Genomic DNA, 19,388 nt, shown 5'->3' on the forward strand with positions numbered 1-19,388 from the left:
GATTGTTAATTCCTTTTACTTTAACATTGATTTCTTCTGTTTGTTATATACTTGAGTCAGAATTTGTAGTCAAAAGCAAAAAGATTTTGGTAAAGATGTACTTGAAAAAAAAAATTAGACCAAATGTTTACAATTGTATAACTTTTTTTTTTACATGTAGAGTATGAATAAATCAATCAGGAATTAAAATGATTTATAAATCATTTTTTAACAGACATGTTTGAGATGAAAACATATCCACATATGCAAATTAGTTTAATACAGGTGATAGAGTAGTCCAATTGATTTAAAGAACTTTTCTATTTACCCACTATAGTTGATCAAATAAATTTTTTTAGGTTACACAAATTAAAATAAATTAAATGGTAATATACAAATTAAATTTAGAAGACTTGATTGATCTAAAGCTAATTGTACACAGTTGAATGGAATCTTACAATATAAATGTTAAAATAACACAAGTACAACCATAGGAGCCTGAGGTTTGTTAAAGAAATTTTTTGTAATACAAAAATTTGTGTGGACATAACACAGTACAGTAGCACTTATGTTACAAACATCTAATGACATAATTCTCTACAACAATTGCCGTCTTTTCAATGCTCGCTGAACCATCCAAGTTTTAAAGTAATGTCTGAAAAGTTTGGCTTCTTACATGGGGGCAATCATTCACCTAAAACATTCCATCAGTCAAATAAAAGCACATGGATTCTTAAAAGTTACTATAAACAAAGATAACAATTTCATTGAGTAGTTATTCAATCCAATCAAATAAATTTTATTCATAAAATTAACTGAATTACTGAAATAAGTTACAGAAGAACTTATTCTAACAAGTTTTTCTGTAAATATTATAAAAATTATCAACTAGTTACTATTTTAATTCAGAAGAATGTTGCTTGATCTTTAATGAAATATTGCTTGTGAGTGCTACCAGAAAATAAAAGACACAGTTAAGGAAATTATTCCAATTGATCACAACACAATGTTGATAAGAGAGACTAAGACTACAAAACACAGATGCAAAGAAAACAGAAATTAGATAAATAAAATCCAATTGAAAAACCAATTACCAATAAATTCTCCTCTAGAATCCCATGGGCGATTTTCAAAGGACTTTCCAATAATATTGCCTTTCTTATTCAAAGTTCCCTCTTGAGTGCAGTAGTGTGGAAAATAATCATAGAATGTTTTGCTTCCCAGTTCATCAACTCCATTAAAGAGAAAGTTTTTCAACAAATCCTGGTACAAAACCAGAAGTTAGCATCTATAGTACTAAATTGTAAGAAATTAAACAACCACAGATTTGACCTACCTTGGCAAGTGTATCCCCAATCAGCTTCTTCAACACACCTTGTCCTGGATCCTACTTCCAAACATGTCCATGAATCAGGTCCATTGTAAATTTGAATTTGAAATAGAATATTTATTCTAAATTTAAGTCCCGATTGGATTAATGTCCATGTTGCTAGTTCAAACTTTAAACTACATCTCAAACTTATTTGTCAAGATTTGAAAGTAGAAACAGATTTGAACATTGCTCTATAAACAATAAGGTAGCTCTCTTGAACATATCACAAGCATAATCCTCTTCAGTATTATCATCATCTAAATTATTTTCAACTGCTGCTAAATGAGTGTAGATCCTTGGTGAAATAGAAAACCCCAAAACCAACTATACCTAGGACAAATATGTGCTCTTGTGAATAGATCACTAGTCATATTTATGTTGGTTGCCCAAAAACACTAGAAAATGTGAACTACCTTTTCAACTCTCCATGTCAAATATCTATGTTGTGCTTCAAGATTGAGCACAACCTGAGATTCATCTGTCTCTTTAACTGATTTGCATATCAATTCCAACCATACCTGCCAGGGCCCCAGTCAACAAGATAAAAAAAATTACACTTGTACAAGGCCAACTCTATTAAATATATTATATTTTGCAAAATTCGAATGGTCACTGATAAAGTTTATCATGATGTTGGGGTTATTACCTTGTAATAATCCTTAAATGCGGAATACAAGATATCGTATTTTTGTGGGTTTGAGGTAAACTTTGTCCAGATGACAATTGGTGAAAAAAATTTTATAGACTCACTTGTGAGCTTCCCTCCCCATGGAAAAAGCTGCATGAAGTCTGTGTTAAGTCAACACACTAGCTCCTTTAAGAAAGAATTCTATAATTTACAGAACATAGATGCATCCATGAAAACATTTGTGAATCATTCAGAAAGGAAAAGTCAAAAACAGAGAATTTGTAGTAAGAGTATATATAGTTTTAGAGCAATGCATCACTCATTTGGCAAATCAGATCAATAAGTAGTTCTTATTAACAAATTGCACATTGTTACGCTGAATTTGAGTGATTAACTGTTTCAAAACTGAAAATACTTCTACCAACAACTATAATAATTTGCCCTAAATATTTGTATTTACCTGAGTATATTTAAGGCCAAGAGGAATTAAGCTTTTAAAGTACTTATCCTTGTACTCATGCTGATTGATGATATCATGCAAGGGGTTAAGGTCCCTGACATAATTAATTCAAGGTTAGTGCTCTGCATTACATACAGTAATTCGTTCTTATAGAATGTTTGAACAACCTATTAATAGTACAGTTGGAAACCTTTATCAAAGTACCAGCGATATATAGGTGAACAGATACTATATTTCTAAGACAGTTAAGGTGCAAATAATATTGAGGAGAACCGAGCACTACACAGACCAACACAATGATTTTTCACATACTTGATTTATGTTTTGTTCCTAGGTGTAGCACGATCTTCCTCATTATGTTATTTTGGCTATGTCTAAACTCCCATGTACCATTGTGTAAAGCACATGCACTGATAATATGACTAGAGAGACACCTACATTAAGGAAGAATAATGCAACCTTAGAAGGAAAACAGTACATTATCTATAGGGATGGACACTATAGAATTCTTCTACATACAGTTGAGTAGGTTGTAAATTCTAGTAGATGTGCACCTCACCCAAAATCCTTTTGTATTTACTGACCAATATGACAAATTTCTCATTTATTACAATGGCTGCACCAAATAGTTCTTTATAAGAAGAATCACGACGAGTCACTACCAATTATCCAGAAGTCTCTATAACTTTGGATTATAAAACTACAATACATAAGAAATGAAAGCAAAGGCCAATATGCATAAAACAAGGATGATTTGGTACATCTAATATAACTTAATTTCAAATAGTGAATCAAATACACCATCCTCTATATAGAATATGATATGACATCTTGTGACATATATAGCCAGATTTATTGAACTAAGGTTTCAGGGTTCTTTATTTACAAGACCTCATTCTAAAGAGAATAATAATTATAAAACAAGCACCGCAACGATGCAAGCAAAGATCTGTGACCTTCACTGTGCAGCTGGTTAGGGCTACACTTCATCTTCTTCAGGGTTCATAGAAAAAAAAGTGGAAAAACCAAAGGGCTAGAGTAAAACAACTACAATTTTCTGGCTTAAAGTAACATTCAGATGTGAATAATCAGAAATATACCATAAAAGATACATGAACCTATTATAAAAAGGAATGAAGCATCCTCTTCAAGTGACGAGCGAAGAAAGTTTGCACTTAATGAAATATGGTATTTTCTTTTAACAAGTTCAATCAAATACCTATCCCTGAGACTACTTCATACTTGATAAACCTAGTTTGGTGAGCATTAGTAGGCAGTAAAACATATGCATTGACCACACCCAAATGAAGACAAAAGTTCTCTGTTATGTAACACAAAGATAAGAGGCTATTTTATGCATATTAAAAAACTGAATGATTCCCAACACAATTTCACAATGCAAAGCAGTCAAAGACGGGTTTTCATTATTAGTTCTAAACTCTTCTTGAATGAAAAAATTATGCGTTACAATGCATAAATTTCCTTAAGCTGAAATGCTGCTTAAGAATAAGTTAAAAAGTTGAAAACACAGTACACATTGTGGACTTTTCCACAACTAAAAGTAAAATGGAAAATGGAGAACATCCTTTATATAAGTGGAATGCAACAGTGGAAGAAGATGCTAACTTACAACACGACAATGTTTGTTTTAGCAGAGGTGAAAAAGTTGGCACAAAATATGGGGACATCATATTCTGCTTCAGGAAAGACAGTAAAATCAAAAACCTGCATAAGTTCAAGAAAAAAAAATAAGAGGCAGTGAGCATATTGTAAAACAATTTCCGGACAGGACAAAATACAGAAGAACACTTCAGCAATTGATATGTCATTCTTTTTTCTTGTATCATTGAAAACAGGTTTGCACTAGGCTGAAGTTCAAGTTCACATGAAGATGGAAAAAAGTTTGGACTAGGATGAAATCCAACACATTGAATTCAAATGAGGAGGATCCAGAGATATACAATAACACAATTAAGAAAATAAACAATATCTGGCCACCTTTGTTTTCCCAATGAAGAAATTACCACTTTAAAATAACTGCAACACAGTTAGGAATGGAATTGTTATTATAGTAGTTTAACTAGCAAGAAATGAAAAAAAAGAAGAAGAAACAGTAAAAGGCATTAACTTTGAAGTCTTATTAGTAAAGAGGATAAATTGTGTAGTGCCGTCGGCAAGTTTTGAAATGATTAGTTTTTTCAGACATTTTAAATTAAAATAATGGACAAGGGATTGTCAGTTTTGTGGAAACTATGGTATTTCAAGAATCGAGACTGGCAGAAATAAGTTCCTAGAAGATCAAATTTTTGAAATTGTTATGGCTAAAATAAATTACCAGGTACTACAAAGGCGTATGTTTTTAGGACAGTAGTAGAAACCAACCATACATCAATTTGTATTAGTATAACATAGTACAGGGAGAAACTGGTTTCATTATGAATGAGGGATTACAAAATTGAATTTACTGCAGTAACCTAAGCTTCAACTATGTATAGCTACAGAGATGAGCTAGCTATGCTAGTAAACTAACTACGTATAGTAAAGGAGCTAATTTTAGTAGGGATAACAAACTGTAACTAATGGAGTTGAGTTAAGATAACACACTATAACAAACTGAGAGTATGTTACATAGATCTTAACAATGAAAGAGATACAATTGAGTAATGGATATATACCCCACTACACACATGCAAGCTCAGGAAGGGTGGTGAGAACGTGAATCTACAACTTTGAGCTTTAACCAGAGTCAGGAAACGAGTAGGAGAGAAGATTTTGGTCAGAACATCAGCAACTTGACATGAATGATCTAGATTTTGGTAGGTAACAACCTTTTCTCGAACAAAGAAAATATTTGTTTCCATATGCTTGGAGCATGAAGAATAGGATTGCGGCTAAGGCTATAGTGCTCATGTTATCACAAAGTATGTGGAATTCCAAGTTCAGATCATAAAGTTTGAATCAAAGCATATTTCAGCTGTGGTGTATGCCATATTGCGATACTCAGCTTCTGTTCAGGAGTGAGCTTTCATGTTGGTGTGCAAATGGAAGTATGCATAAACCTTGTTCCAAAGCTAACACAATGACTTGCACCAGAAAACATGAGTGAGCATTTCTCTACACATGGAAGATTGAAGCCACAAGAAAAGTTGTTTGAAGATTGAAGCCACAAGAAAAGTTGTTTGTTGACACCAAAGGAGATAATTCTCACTCAAGCTCTTCAGAGATTGAGTGAGAACAGGTAGTTGTCACCATTGTTGGACGAGGAGAAGAAAACTAGGGTTAGAGGCATGGATTGTTTCATGCTAACAAAAGGAGAGAAACTGATTTCACTATGAATTAGGGATTACAAATTTGATTTTACTATAGTAAGCTTCAGCTTTTTATAACTATACAAAGATGAGCTACTTATCCTAGTAAACTAACTATAGTTAAGCTATTGTAGTAAGGATAACAAAATGTAACCAACAGAGTTTAGTTAAGCTAACAAACATAATAAATTGATATTTGACAGGGATTAAAAAAGCACCTGCATTGTTTCTGTCTCAATGATCAAACTTCGTAGAAGCCTAATTTTGGCAGCTTCAAATGATAGCATACTAAGCCTTCCTTTACCATCCTTAGAATTCATGGAACTGAACTTATCCTAGCAAGAAAACATACAAAAATGTAAATGAAGACCTGTGCACACATCTTCAAAACTGCGCTCGTCCTCAACCTTTGTGCATTCATCCTCAAGCACATTTTTAACATTAAAAACTAAATAATAAGTAAAAATTGAATTTTTTTTTCTCATACAAAGTAAACATTTTCAACACCATCTCCACAAGAAAAAATAACATAATTAAAAAAAAAAAAAACCTGCAAAGGTGAAGGGGTCAAGTGAGTGTGGCGTCTGGTTTCATCCAAAGCAAACTCAACAAACTTGTGATAAGATACCGAAAGACTTTGTATGCAAGTACTTCTCCTTCTCCTTCTCCCCCACTCACGTGTGAAAGTGGTTACGGTTTTTAATGGAGGAAGAAGCGAACGTCGCAGGGAAAAAGTTGAAGACGATGAACCACCAATTCTAAATTCCATTCAAATTAAGCTTCTTTTGCACTCAATCACTCAACTCTTCAGTTCACTGCTTCTGCTTCTGCATCCTCAATCTTCGGTTTCAGTGTGCAACTCCAACTGAGCCACACGTGCGGCTCAGCAACTCCCATTATAGTTTTTAGCAACCCACATCAGGTGGGCCCACGGTCCACACTAATTCACAGCCTGTGGGCCTCTCCTCGTATGGCCCAAATTATAATGCCTCCAAAGTCCATTACACTCGTGTCCTCTCTGTCTCTTCTCTTAGACACAGTACAATTTCATTTACCCAATGAGAAAAAAAAACTGTAATAATCACTAATGATGAGTGAGTTACTACCAATGAAGAGTTTTCATTTCTTTGTGGTGAGGATTTGACAACGAAATTTGAAAGTGAGATTAAAACTAATTTATTATTGGACTTATTTATTATTTTTAATTGACCTGAGATCTTTTATACAATGAACATTTTATATGAGATTAGATGTTTATATATAGTGGATGAGCTGATAGATCAAATTAATTTAGAATAAACTTTAATATTTTATTAAAAGATGAGTTTAAATTTAATTCATCTTTATCAGTTAAAAATTATTTTTCTGAAATATTATAGATTAAACTTGTTTTAAGTTGGTGTTTAATTTTCTTTCATTTTCTTACCTTAATGAGATATGTTTTGCAAATTTTCAAGTTATACAATGATTTTTGTAGATTTGATAATTACCGATTTATTTAAAATAGATATCAACATACATATGGTCATTTTATCATAATAAAATAATGCTTGTGTGTAAAATCAAAATAAGACCAAAATGTTCATATATGGACAGAGCTAACCCATACATCAGTTTTAAAAATTGAATTTTTTTTTAAATTAAATATCTTAAATTCAAATCCCATTTTAATTATAAATATTAATTATTTTCAAGTTTGTTGATTAATATTTTTAGTTACTATGTAAGCTAAGTTTATAATTAAAGAAATAAATATTATGTAAATATTATACAAAAGTTAATAGATAATCACTTGTAACACTAATGATATAAGCTTATATATATGAATAGAAAACCACAGTTTAGTTTAAGAAAAAATAAACGTAATGTTCTTACCAACTTATATGTAAATAAAATATATTTTGAAAATAAAACTTTAAATAGTAGTTATGCTTTATTTTTTAATTTTTGTAATGAACTATTATTTTAATGTTAAAGTAAATCAAATTTACTTAAATTCTAACTTTAAATTTACTTAAACATTAATCATTAATCACTTTATATAATAATTTTAAGAGTTTAAACTTTTTCTACCAATTATGAAATTAATTAATAAAAGGAGATTTATTTTATTTGCGAGCTGAGATTGATATGAGTTATAAATTAAGTTCATAGTAGGGATGGCAACGGGGCGGGGCGGGTACGGGTATCATGATCCCATCCCCATCCCCATAATAAAAATTCATCCCCATCCCCAAACCCAACGGGTATACAACTTTTGACCCATCCTCATCCCCACCGGGTAACGGGTATTTTCTTATATCCATACCCATACTCATTTTTTTATTGTTCCATATATCAATTAAATATTTTTTATAAAAAAAATTTAAAAATCACACCAACGGAATCATGATACTATCAAAATATTCAATATTAAAATAACATACTCTTTTTTATTTTCATGATGTCAAATATTAAGAAAAATATTATAATAGTATAAATCTCAAATTAAAGTATCAAATAACAACTAAATAAAATTCAAATAATTATATAAAAGCTAAAAAATTACACATTACTAAAATTTTATAATAACCAAAATATTTATTAATTTTACAAATGATCAGTGGTTTCATTTGCATTCGATCCACCTACACATAGAAAAAAAATGAAAAATTAGATATGATATAATAATTGAAATTGAAAATTTTAATTACTAGAATATAATGTACCTTTTTCATCAGATTCATTTTCACTCATGAGAACATCTTTTCCTTTTAATTTTTTAACACCTACAAACACCAAATGTAGAATATTAGATGAGAATTCACAAAAAATACTAACAAAAAATATTAATAAATTTGAGTAACTTACCTAGATGGTTTGAGTTCCATATCCAACTTCTTGTACACATCAAAGCCTCTATAGTAAATAATTAAACATTATCATGAAACAAAAAATAAATAATAAATAAAATTATCATAAAGGAGTAAAGATAATTAAATGTGTGACCCAAATTTGAGAATATCCATTTGAACATAACATAACGGAAAAAAAAATGTATAATTAAGATTATGATAAAAGGAAAAGTACCTTGAAGATCTGTTTAAACCTTAAAGAACAAGCCAAACAATTAAAAGAGAGTAAAAAAGTGTATAACCAAAGTAACAAAAAGAAGAGTTACAAAATAAGAGTCAAACATTTTCATGAAAATAAATAAATAAATAAAGATAATCAAATGTGTAACCTAAAAATTATTTCATAGAATGAAATTGAGGAACACCTATTTGAACATAACCATGTACAGAGAGTAAAAATTATGTAATAAGAAGAAGAAAAATTACCTTCAAAATTAAATCTTGAAAAACAAACCAGACAATTGAGAGAGTAAACAAAGTGTATAACAAAAAACAAAGAGAATGAGAAATATGTTATATATATATATATATATATATATATATATATATATATATATATATATATATATTATATTATATTATATTATATATTATATTACTATGTATATATATATATTATATGTGTGGATATCTTATGTTTATATATATATATATATATATATATATATATATATATATATATATAATTATTTATATATATTATATTATATTATATATTATATTATTATTACTATGTATATATATTATATGTGTGGATATCTTATGTTTATATATATATATATATATATATATTTTTTTTTTTTATAGATATATATTTATTTTAAGTATATATTATATTATATTATATAATAATATAAATATAATAATATATATTATATTATTATGTATATATATTATATGTATATGCGTAAATATTTTATGCTTTTATATATATATATATTTCTTTTAAATTTTTATAAATTTGTCATGTTATAAATTTGTTTATAAAAGATCTCACTAGTTAAATGATTAATTTGTTTTATACGTATATATTATATATATTATATTATATTATTATGTATATATATTATATGTATATTATATTATATTATATTATATTACATGTATATGTGTAAATATATATATATATATATATATATATATATATATATATATATAAGTATATTTTATTTATATGTATATATACTATATTATATTATATTATATTTTATGTGTAAATATATTATTTATTTATATATATTTTTTAGATTATTTAATAAATTATAAATAGTTTAGTAATTTAAGCGGGGACGGGTATTTGGGCGGGTATATATATATCCCCATCTCCATCCCCATCCCCAGTTGAAAATTTCGGGTATTACCCATATCCATACCCATACCCAGTCAAAGCGGGGATTCCCCGTCAAAACGGGGACGGGTTCGGGTGATACCCACGGGCACGAGTTTATTTGCCATCTCTAGTTCATAGCTTATCAATTATGAAAAAAAAAATATTGCAAAGATAAAAGAATAAGAAATATAGATAAATTCGAATTATATCAATTAAAGTATACTCCTGCTATATTTAATTAGGAACAGCATTAATGTAATTAAATATAAACTTATTAATTTACTATTATTTTTATTATATATTTATTGGATAGTTGAACATTTTTTAAATTTATGAACTTATTACTCCATTATGTCACCCTTTTTCAACTAATAACAAAACAAAAATGTTGTTATATCAAGTTGTTTGATGGATTTCAAGGAGTACAACTCACTTAGTGTTAAGTATTATTTATAACCTTAAAAAAATGAACTTAATTTAATCATGTAGACGAGTTGGGTTTTAGAATTGATGAGATCGATTTCATTATTTATGTGAGAATCTTACCATGAATAATATTAAGTACTTTTGTAAACTTTTTCAGTCTTAAGATTTATTCTAATCTTAATAAGTTCTCTGATCCAATTTACCTAAGTACTTATGCGTGTATGACAACAATTCTTATTTGTTTTACACTTTATTTATCAAATTGATACAGAATAGTTTTAAACACAAGGATAATAACTGTTAGAAGAAAGTAATTTGAAGTGGTATTTATAAAACATTAAAATAAAAAATAGCAAGAAATACAATTAAAAAAAATGTAGCATAAAAACTAAAATAAGGAATACGTTTGTTTTAAAAAGAAAATAATTTTTCATTCATGTGTACAATAATTAATATAAGAGCCAAAATGTTTTCCATATACACTTATGAACCATAGAATATATTAAAGCATTGCTATAGTAGTTGTTTACCAAAAACTATTTAAAATAAATAAAATTACTTAAATATTACCTTAAATCAACAATTTTATAGGCTACATTAGTTTATAGTTAAAAGATTAATATAAACATAAAAAATAATATTTTACTACATATATAATTTTTTTAATATTTATTTTTCTGACTTCTTATTGAACATTCCTATTTCCAAACACAATATATTTTTAAGAGGGACAATCATACTTTTTAGGAATAGTAAAGCGGGCCTTAGTTTGTTTTAGACCGCAAAGTATAATAGTAACAAAGATTATAATTAATGTACAATAACACACCTTACAAGAGAAGTACAAATTTATTAATTTAAAAATAAAAATATTTTATATTCAAGAATAAAAATCATTATCTTATATATAGTGATAATAAATAATAATAATAATAATAATAATAATAATAATAATAAAACTTATAGACTATTTAATTTTATAAACGGGTCGGCCTGTTCCACCCGCCTTAAGTCCAAATAAACTATAAATCTATGTTTCAACCCACTATTCAAATTTTTTGTGCGGGCATCTCGCCTCAAATTTACACTTCTAATTTTTTTACATTCAACACAAAAATACAAAAATTTACATCTATTTGATATCATTCTTTACCATAAAAGTGACTCAAGATCGAAGGAAGTAAAACTTTTATTTATTTCAAAAAAAAACCTCAAAAGATGTTTTTTTACTAATTATTTTAGGCTTTCAAAAAAGTCTCAAAATATTTCTAGTGCTAATCGTTTTAAGTTAAAAAAGACTAAAAAACTAAAAATAATTAAATAAAATTATGATAAAAGAACTTAGTTCTTTAATTTGTTTTAAATACTTTAACAATTTTTCTTCATTACCTTTCACCTTTTTATTTTTCCAAATATAAAAAAAAAAATCGTTAAGAATACTGTATCATAGGTGTCTAATAATGAGGTTCACCTTAGCTCCTAGCATGAACCCATACCTACACAGTTTTTATTCACGAAGTTACGTCATGGCACTGCACCATGGTTCAGTTTTTATTCACACAACAAGTTATTTGTCCACTTTCCATCACCTTCAACATCGGTGCTTAAAGTTAAAACTGCCACAAAACCTGCACAGTGTGTGCAATGAAAAGCTTCAATGCAGAACAAGTTTGACTCTGACCTTTCACAGAGCTTGGAAAATGCTAAGTTTAAAACAGTAGAACCCTCTGATTGATTAAATGACCCAACTTTACGGTTAACAAAGTTTAATTTTGGATCCACCAACAGTAACTTCTTCCTCTGTGCTTGTTATTAGTTGTTGGCATGCTGTGAACCACATAGTCATTTGTTTTTATGCCTAACATCACTGTTTTGAAGATGCCCTGTCAGAAAAACATGTATGCAGAGATTTGTGATCCATTAGTGTGAAGATTGAGGAAGTTTCTTGCTTGATATAAGGAATAATGAGCAATAAATTAGGTTAGAAGAAAAGACACAAGAAGAAAAACACAAGCCATATTAGCTAAACTTTGAAAAACTTTGAAAAACTTTGAAAATAAAGATGAGATTCCACAGTTAGCCACTTGTAGCTAAGAGAGTAGTTAGGAGATAGCGTTGATTTAGAACCTCACTCACTTGCTTCCTGTCATTGCATTGTTTTCTTTCCCTCTCTATCTTTCTGTTTACCTTTTACTTCCTTGTTTGTTTCTTACGTGGATGTTGTTTAAAGCTTCTATTATCACAACATACTTGTGCTAATTTGGATATCACAAATCATTGTTATGCCAAAACACTTTAATTAATTCTATAACCTAGGATCATGTTACTGTTCATACACCATTAATTAATCACCTTTTGTTTTAGACACACAGAAAAAGAAAAAAAATGAGAGTAGACGTACTTTTGAGCGAATTAGGCATGATATCCAGTGGCGATCTTTGCTTTTTTGTCTTTTACCAGGTTTGTGTACTTTCTTTCTAAAGTTACTGAACGAGTGTTTTTGACATTCTAGCATAAAATTTCTGGTAATTCTGGACACTCATAAATGCTCTTGGCATTTAGTAAAAGTTAAAGTAAAAGAAATAAAAGAAAGACTTCATCTTATTTTTCTAAAAGTTGCACTAGTTTAGTAAAAATAATCCACTCTTGCTTGATGAAACTGCAAACTCAGAGTATATCTCTTAACTTTTGTTCTCCACATTTTTCTATAAATATTAGTTAATTTTTTATTTTTTTTGTCTTTTAAGTCTTCTATCGGTCGGATACTTGTATCACTCAAGTTAGATTAAGTTTTTATCACTTGTAAGTAAATGTTATTTTTAAAATTCTCAGATATTTACTTGGGTTACATATTTATACTATTTTTTTTTGTTTTTATCTTTAATTTGATGTAGTCGAAGCCTAATCACCTATAAATGATGATTTTATTAGTAGTATTTCTAGCGAGCTTTTACATTTACATGGGTCTAATTGAAGTCCAACCAACTTTAATTGATTTTACTAAAAGCTTAATTAGGTTTAGCTGCTTAATCCTTTTGGAAGCAAGCATCAATATTAAGACATCATCGGATATCCGAATGTTGTCAATATTGTTTTTTCCACCTTCTTTTGTTGAGAGGTTTTTAGGCTTAAGTGTGTTTTAAGACCACTTGTGTTATTAGATGGATCAGACAAGATGTGTTTTAATTAATGATTAAATGAATTTTTAGTTTTTAATTTTGTGGAATCAAAATTTGAATTCGTTTTTATTTTAAATTTTGATGCATTTAATTTTAAATTTTTTTAAATAAATGAATATAATCTTTTTAGTTAAGTGATATTAAATTTTCTTTTTAAGTGTTAAATGACATTTATGATTGATATTTAAGTTGAAACGTGTCAAATAGTATAAATAATTCAAATGTCTCAGATATTATTTGACACGTCAAACAAAATGTAACACACTTGAATTAGAATGACTATATCTATTACTTTTAAAATTTGAAAATCAAATTATATTAAAATTTGGAATATGAACACATTTTAATTTCAAAATAAAAAAAATATATTTAATCCTTCGATTAATTAACAATATAAAAACTATCTCTCTATATATAACCTGTTAAATTATAGGAACGATAATTAAATTTGATGAGTGAGCTGCACTTCACCATGACAGCACCACCTCTGTTTTTGTTTTCTCTGACGAAACAAACAACAGGATTAAAAGAAGATGCGACTACACAATTTTGATAAGCATCTCATGATTTCTCTTTACCACCATCAAAAGTTTCCATGATTGGATATTCAATAATTCAGCGTTTTAAACTATTTTCCAGTTAGCAACTATAATATGTTGGACCACAATAACTTCGACGATCACAAAAACAGTGGACATAAGTGGAAAAAATGAAATTGTGCATAAAGAGATGAACATTGGACCACAGATCACAGATGATTGGGAATATAATTGAATGTATATGTATATGTTGATGTATAGATACTATACTATATAACTCAAGTAGCTAGTTGACTAATTAGTATATGTGGGCACAAGTTTACAAGAACAAAGTACAAAGGAGAAAGAAGAGAGGTGAAAAAAGAAAAATGGTGAAAAAAAATTGTGTTGGTTGCAAAGTTTAAAGCCATGTCCTTGTTGTAGTTTTGCAGTTATCGAGTTGCTGAGAGCAAGAATAGGGAACAGTGCCTCCCTCGAGTGTGTCCAACGAACAAGTCCAACCTAATAAAAACAACCCCTTATGACACACTCTCTCTAAATTGCAGTGTGGTGGGAACCACTCTCTCTCTACACAAACCCTAATTAATAAATCAAATGTCAATTTCACGCCCCCTAACTAGATGATATTATATTTTATGCTTTCTGTCTCAAAGGACTTGGTGTTTTGCCTTTGTGGGAGAAAATCCAACCCTATCAGACATTTCAATACTCATTGCCTCAAACAAAAACCCCTTCACCTTTTTCTTTGTTGCTATTCAAATTCACATCATTTCTTTTTTCTCCATTTTGCTGTACCCTCGCTTTTCTATTCGTGTGTCTCGCAGGGAAAGAACTTTAGTCACCAAAACTTTCAAATTTGGTGGAGCATCATTCACCCTCCTTTCCTTTCATCACCAAAACTTCTTTCTACTTCTGCTTCCCCATTTGCAAGGGGAAAATCAATATCAAACTCCATCATCTTCTTGTCCTCAAGTTAACACAGCATCTTTCTCAGTTTCCTCAATAAATAATTAATGATTCGTGGGTCGTGTTAATTTAATAAAAAATGGTAATCATGGTATCGTCACTGTTAAGAAAAATGATCAATTTTTATATCACGAGCGGACTCAGATTATTATTATATACTTTAAAAACTACGTTAGTCCATTTTATAGTGAAACTAAGTGAATGAAACATTTGGTCGAATAGGTTCAAGGCATAAGTCAAAACAAAAAAGATAATTTAAGCAGATCTTGAAAACCGAAGGAATCCAAAGTTTTTGCTTGGAGCGTTGGAAAGGGAAAATTATGTTACAAAAACATATACAGAGATCTGATGCTATTATCTATATGATAATAGGCATAGAGAGTCAACTCTGGCTTGATGTTGTACTTAGTTTTGTATAGTTTAAAATGTAAAGTTTTCAACCTTATCAGCGCACTTGCCAGCTATTAATGTATACACTGGTATCATCATACACATGCATTGCAGTGTCTTGTCCCATTTTGCAGTGGTGTATATGCTAATAATAGTAACAAATAATTATATTTGTGTAGTACTTTTTGCCCTATTTTCCACTCATAAAAGAACACGAAAAATGTAATTCAATTCAACACTCTTCTTCCACTGCACAAAGTAATACAAGAAACATGGTGCAAAGTTACCGTGTAATGATTTTTTGAACTGAAAACAGCTCATGAATCGTGGTATATGTATATGGAGACACTTATTATTTGTAGCATGAAATCAAAGACAATGAATGAAGGAAGTTATAGAAGGGTAGGTAGGTACCTCATATGTAGAGTTATAGGGTGAAGAGATAGATCAGAGATTTGTGACGAAACAGTGATGGCCCCATAGAGTGGAGGGAAGCCTAAAATTCACACTTGAGTACTTGACTTGAACATGTCATAAAAGCTTTTGAGAAAATGAAAAATGGTCCAAAGTTCTGGTCCAGAAAAAACCAGAAAACGTCTGCGTAGAGTGTGTGACTATTCAAGCAACAGCAGGAGAAAATTTCAAAACTTTTCTTCTCTTTCTCTCTCTCTCTCTGATCCACAACGGTTCTCAAGCGATACAAGGTATTAGAGAGAATGCAAACAACAACAAAAACAACAAACACCAAATCTGCTAACCCCGAAACCTATATAGAAAAGCAACAAGAGGAAAAAAGCATCGCATCGGTTCCAGTTCTCTGCTTTGGACCTTTCTTTTGGCCCCTTCTCTCTCCTCGATACTCACAACAACACAACCTCTCTCTCTTTCTCTCTCTATACATGCACACAACAACTCCAACCACAACAACAAACAACAATCCAACGTAGTAACAAATGAAAATGGTCTCACTCTTCACAACTTCACGTTTATTCATTCATTGCTTCCCCAAAGTCAAAATACATCACTCTTTTCACAGCTAAAACCCCACACCCTTTTATTTTATCATTTTGTATTTTGCATTTTGCATTTTCCCATTTATTAACATTTTCTTTTCATAACAATCTCTTGCTCCATCGTTTTTATTTGCAAAATTTACGACTCTAGTATCATTCGAAGAAATCTAACGTTGGTGTCCCACACCAACATTGCTTCATCTTTCACATGCCACACTTTCTTCTTAAACCCACCACTTCCTCTTTCACTACCTAGCTAGATAAATCTCTCTCTCTCTCTCTCTCTTTCTGTTTATCTATTTTCTCTTCTCTTCTCTTCTCTCTGTGTTTGTGCGCCATTCATTGATTCACCGGTGCTGGGAAGAATGGTGCAGGAGCAGCACCGGGGAGAGCGAGAGAAACGGCCTAAGTTCTTCATAAACGACAACATAGACATTCTTCGGGAAATCCTGAAACGACTCGACGGTCCCTCGCTGGGTGTGGCGGCGTGCGTGTGTCGTCTGTGGTGCAGCCTCACGCGCAACGACGACTCTCTCTGGGAGCATCTCTGCTTCCGCCATGTCTCCACGGCGTCGGTGCGCGCGGTGGTGGTGGCGCTCGGCGGCTACAAGCGCCTCTACATGGTGTGCGTGCGGCCGGTGCTGAGTCGACTCGGAGAGTCGGAGCGAGTGAGGAAACGGGTGTGGACTCGGCACGAGGTGCAGCTCTCCCTCTCGCTCTTCTGCATCGACAGCTACGAGAGGCTCGGAAGTGGAAGGATCGCCAGCGACGCGTCCGCATCGTCCCTCATGTTCCTCTGCAACACCATCAACGTCTGATCTCATCATCTCTTCTAAATTTTGCGCCTTCGGTATTATTATTATACACCAAATTAGAAAATATCACCAATTTCTTTGTTTATTCTCATCTCTTAATTTCCTCATATCATAGTTGAATTAGGACATATCAATAAAAAAAATGCATGTAATAATCGTGGATTATTCCCTCCTTATCTTTTATTTATTTACATGCAGCTATCTAGCTTCTTCACTTTCTTCACTTCAAAATCACTCCATTTTTTTTTTTCATTATAACCTTCTTGCTTCCTTAATTCAAATTATTATTATTTCTTTTCTGTGTAGAAAAAATGTTTTAATGTCGGAACTACATTAAAGTTCAATTTTATGTTTGATTACACCACGAAGGCCCAGAAATAATTGACTTTTACACAATACAATGTTTTTTCCACAGAAAAGGGAATGATGTTATTTTTGTAAAAGATACAAAAACTAAAAGCTTTTCACTTTTTTTAATCTCTCTTCATTACACATTTCTTTACAATTTGTCTCACTCTGGTGTATTGTTGTGAGAATTTGTTCCAAAATATTAATTAATCTATGATGACTTTGAATAGAATGAAATTTATAATAGTTTAAAATAATTTTGATTTATAATATTTAAAACATTGTTATATAGCATATCTTTCTAAAATATATAAAGAAAAATATTTTTTTGACATCACTTATACAAGTTGACGATCTACTTTTAAAAATACTTTAAATCATTAAAAAAATTAACTTTTACATTTATAAAGAAAAAAATATATTTTAGAGTAAAATAGTAGATATAAAAAATTCTAAAATTTGGCTGGATATCAAATAGTATCCACATATAAACAAACATAAATGCATTAAAGTCGGTTAAGGAATGTAATTAAAAGTTACAATGAAAATAATTACTTTAAAGCTAAGATTAATTGAAAAACTTGTACGAATTTAATACTTTTAAAATGTGATGTACATCAAACGCAAAGTATACGATTACAATGGACAAAACAAGTATTCAGACTTTAATTTAAAAACTAACTAATCTCTTTTTCCATTGGATTAATCCATTTAGAATAAAATGGTATTTCTAGTCACAATTTTCAAATCAGAGGTTAAACAGCCGTCATGTTTTTCTTTTTCTTTTTAATATTCTCAATCGGGTACGGAATCCAACATAAAAGTTTAATATTTTACCGATAAATCATGGGAAAAGAAATGCGACATCATATTAAATGTTAAAGAAAAACAAATATAAGTCATATTTAGTCGTAGAATACGAAATTGTTGAATATTTTTTGGTATGTTTTTTTTTTATAGTCATAATTATATGAAAAATTATGGTTCTATATGATTATATGACATTAGTCTTACAGATATAAGATATTTAGCATTAGTATTACACCAAAAACTTGAAACAATGTTGTTATGGATCTTTATTCTTATATAGTGTTTAATTTTGTCTATTTCATTAAATGTGAAACTTTTTGACTCACACTTGAATTATTTCCAACAGAAATAACTATATAATTAATTAAATATAACACACCCACACATTTGTCACAATTAATTCTTATTCCATTAATTTGTTCTATTTCAAATCTCAATATTAATTTGGAATATTATCCTGGTTTATTTGATGAAATCATAGTTTTCTGTGTTTTATTTTTTATAAATAAAGGTAAAAAATATTTACCCGAACCTGAATACAAATTTAGATAATGATATCATGATTTCTTTATTTTATTTTATTTTTTAACATGATTTAGTATGAGTTATTAATTAATATACTATTTTTTTATATTATTAATTAAAATATGTTAAAAAATAAAAAATAAAAATAAAAATTTAAAATTCAAAGTATAATTTTTCGAAAATTTTTTCCTATGGTAACTTGAGAGCACAGTATAAGATTAATTTTTACAGTGTGACAGTGAGTGAGTAGTGTTGAAGAATACGAAAAAGAAAAACAAAGTGTCCTTCTTACAGTGATGGAGACAGAGCAAGCAAAATCAACACAGTGGACAAACAAACATGTGACTGTGATCATTGACTCAAAGTGTGCATCCAATCCAAGCACTTCAATTTTTGGCACAACCAG

The 19,388-nt window shown here is 29.8% G+C and overlaps 2 protein-coding genes across 5 annotated transcripts; one reads left to right on the forward strand and one right to left on the reverse strand.

The window, feature by feature from the left end:
- Window positions 1–371: 371 nt before the first annotated feature.
- On the reverse strand, window positions 372–6,629 carry HY2 (phytochromobilin:ferredoxin oxidoreductase, chloroplast / phytochromobilin synthase (HY2)). 4 transcript variants are annotated; one of them, XM_028083576.2, is made up of 9 exons: window positions 6,298–6,628; window positions 5,966–6,082; window positions 4,070–4,164; window positions 2,440–2,533; window positions 1,998–2,129; window positions 1,765–1,869; window positions 1,316–1,366; window positions 1,074–1,242; window positions 372–673 (listed from the first exon to the last, which is right to left on the reverse strand). In XM_028083576.2, the coding sequence occupies exons 1-9, from the start codon at window positions 6,514–6,516 to the stop codon at window positions 666–668; spliced, it is 990 nt and encodes a 329-aa protein (XP_027939377.1). In that variant the 5' UTR covers window positions 6,517–6,628; the 3' UTR covers window positions 372–665. The 4 variants fall into 4 exon arrangements, with proteins under 4 accessions (XP_027939377.1, XP_085521478.1, XP_085521479.1 ...); XM_085665352.1 differs by lacking the exon at window positions 1,998–2,129; XM_085665353.1 differs by lacking the exons at window positions 5,966–6,082; window positions 6,298–6,628 and adding an exon at window positions 5,115–5,756.
- A 9,417-nt stretch (window positions 6,630–16,046) lies between these two features.
- SLY2 (F-box family protein) lies at window positions 16,047–17,513 on the forward strand. The gene has a single exon (XM_028085704.2). It carries the CDS (start codon window positions 16,850–16,852, stop codon window positions 17,300–17,302), a length of 453 nt encoding a protein of 150 aa, XP_027941505.1. The 5' UTR covers window positions 16,047–16,849; the 3' UTR covers window positions 17,303–17,513.
- The last annotated feature ends 1,875 nt before the right edge of the window (window positions 17,514–19,388 follow it).

The sequence above is a fragment of the Vigna unguiculata genome, chromosome 8, assembly GCF_037176805.1.
Source record: "Vigna unguiculata cultivar grain cowpea cultivar isolate G323 ecotype 2 chromosome 8, ASM3717680v1, whole genome shotgun sequence".
In the NCBI taxonomy this organism is placed as follows: domain Eukaryota; kingdom Viridiplantae; phylum Streptophyta; class Magnoliopsida; order Fabales; family Fabaceae; genus Vigna; species Vigna unguiculata.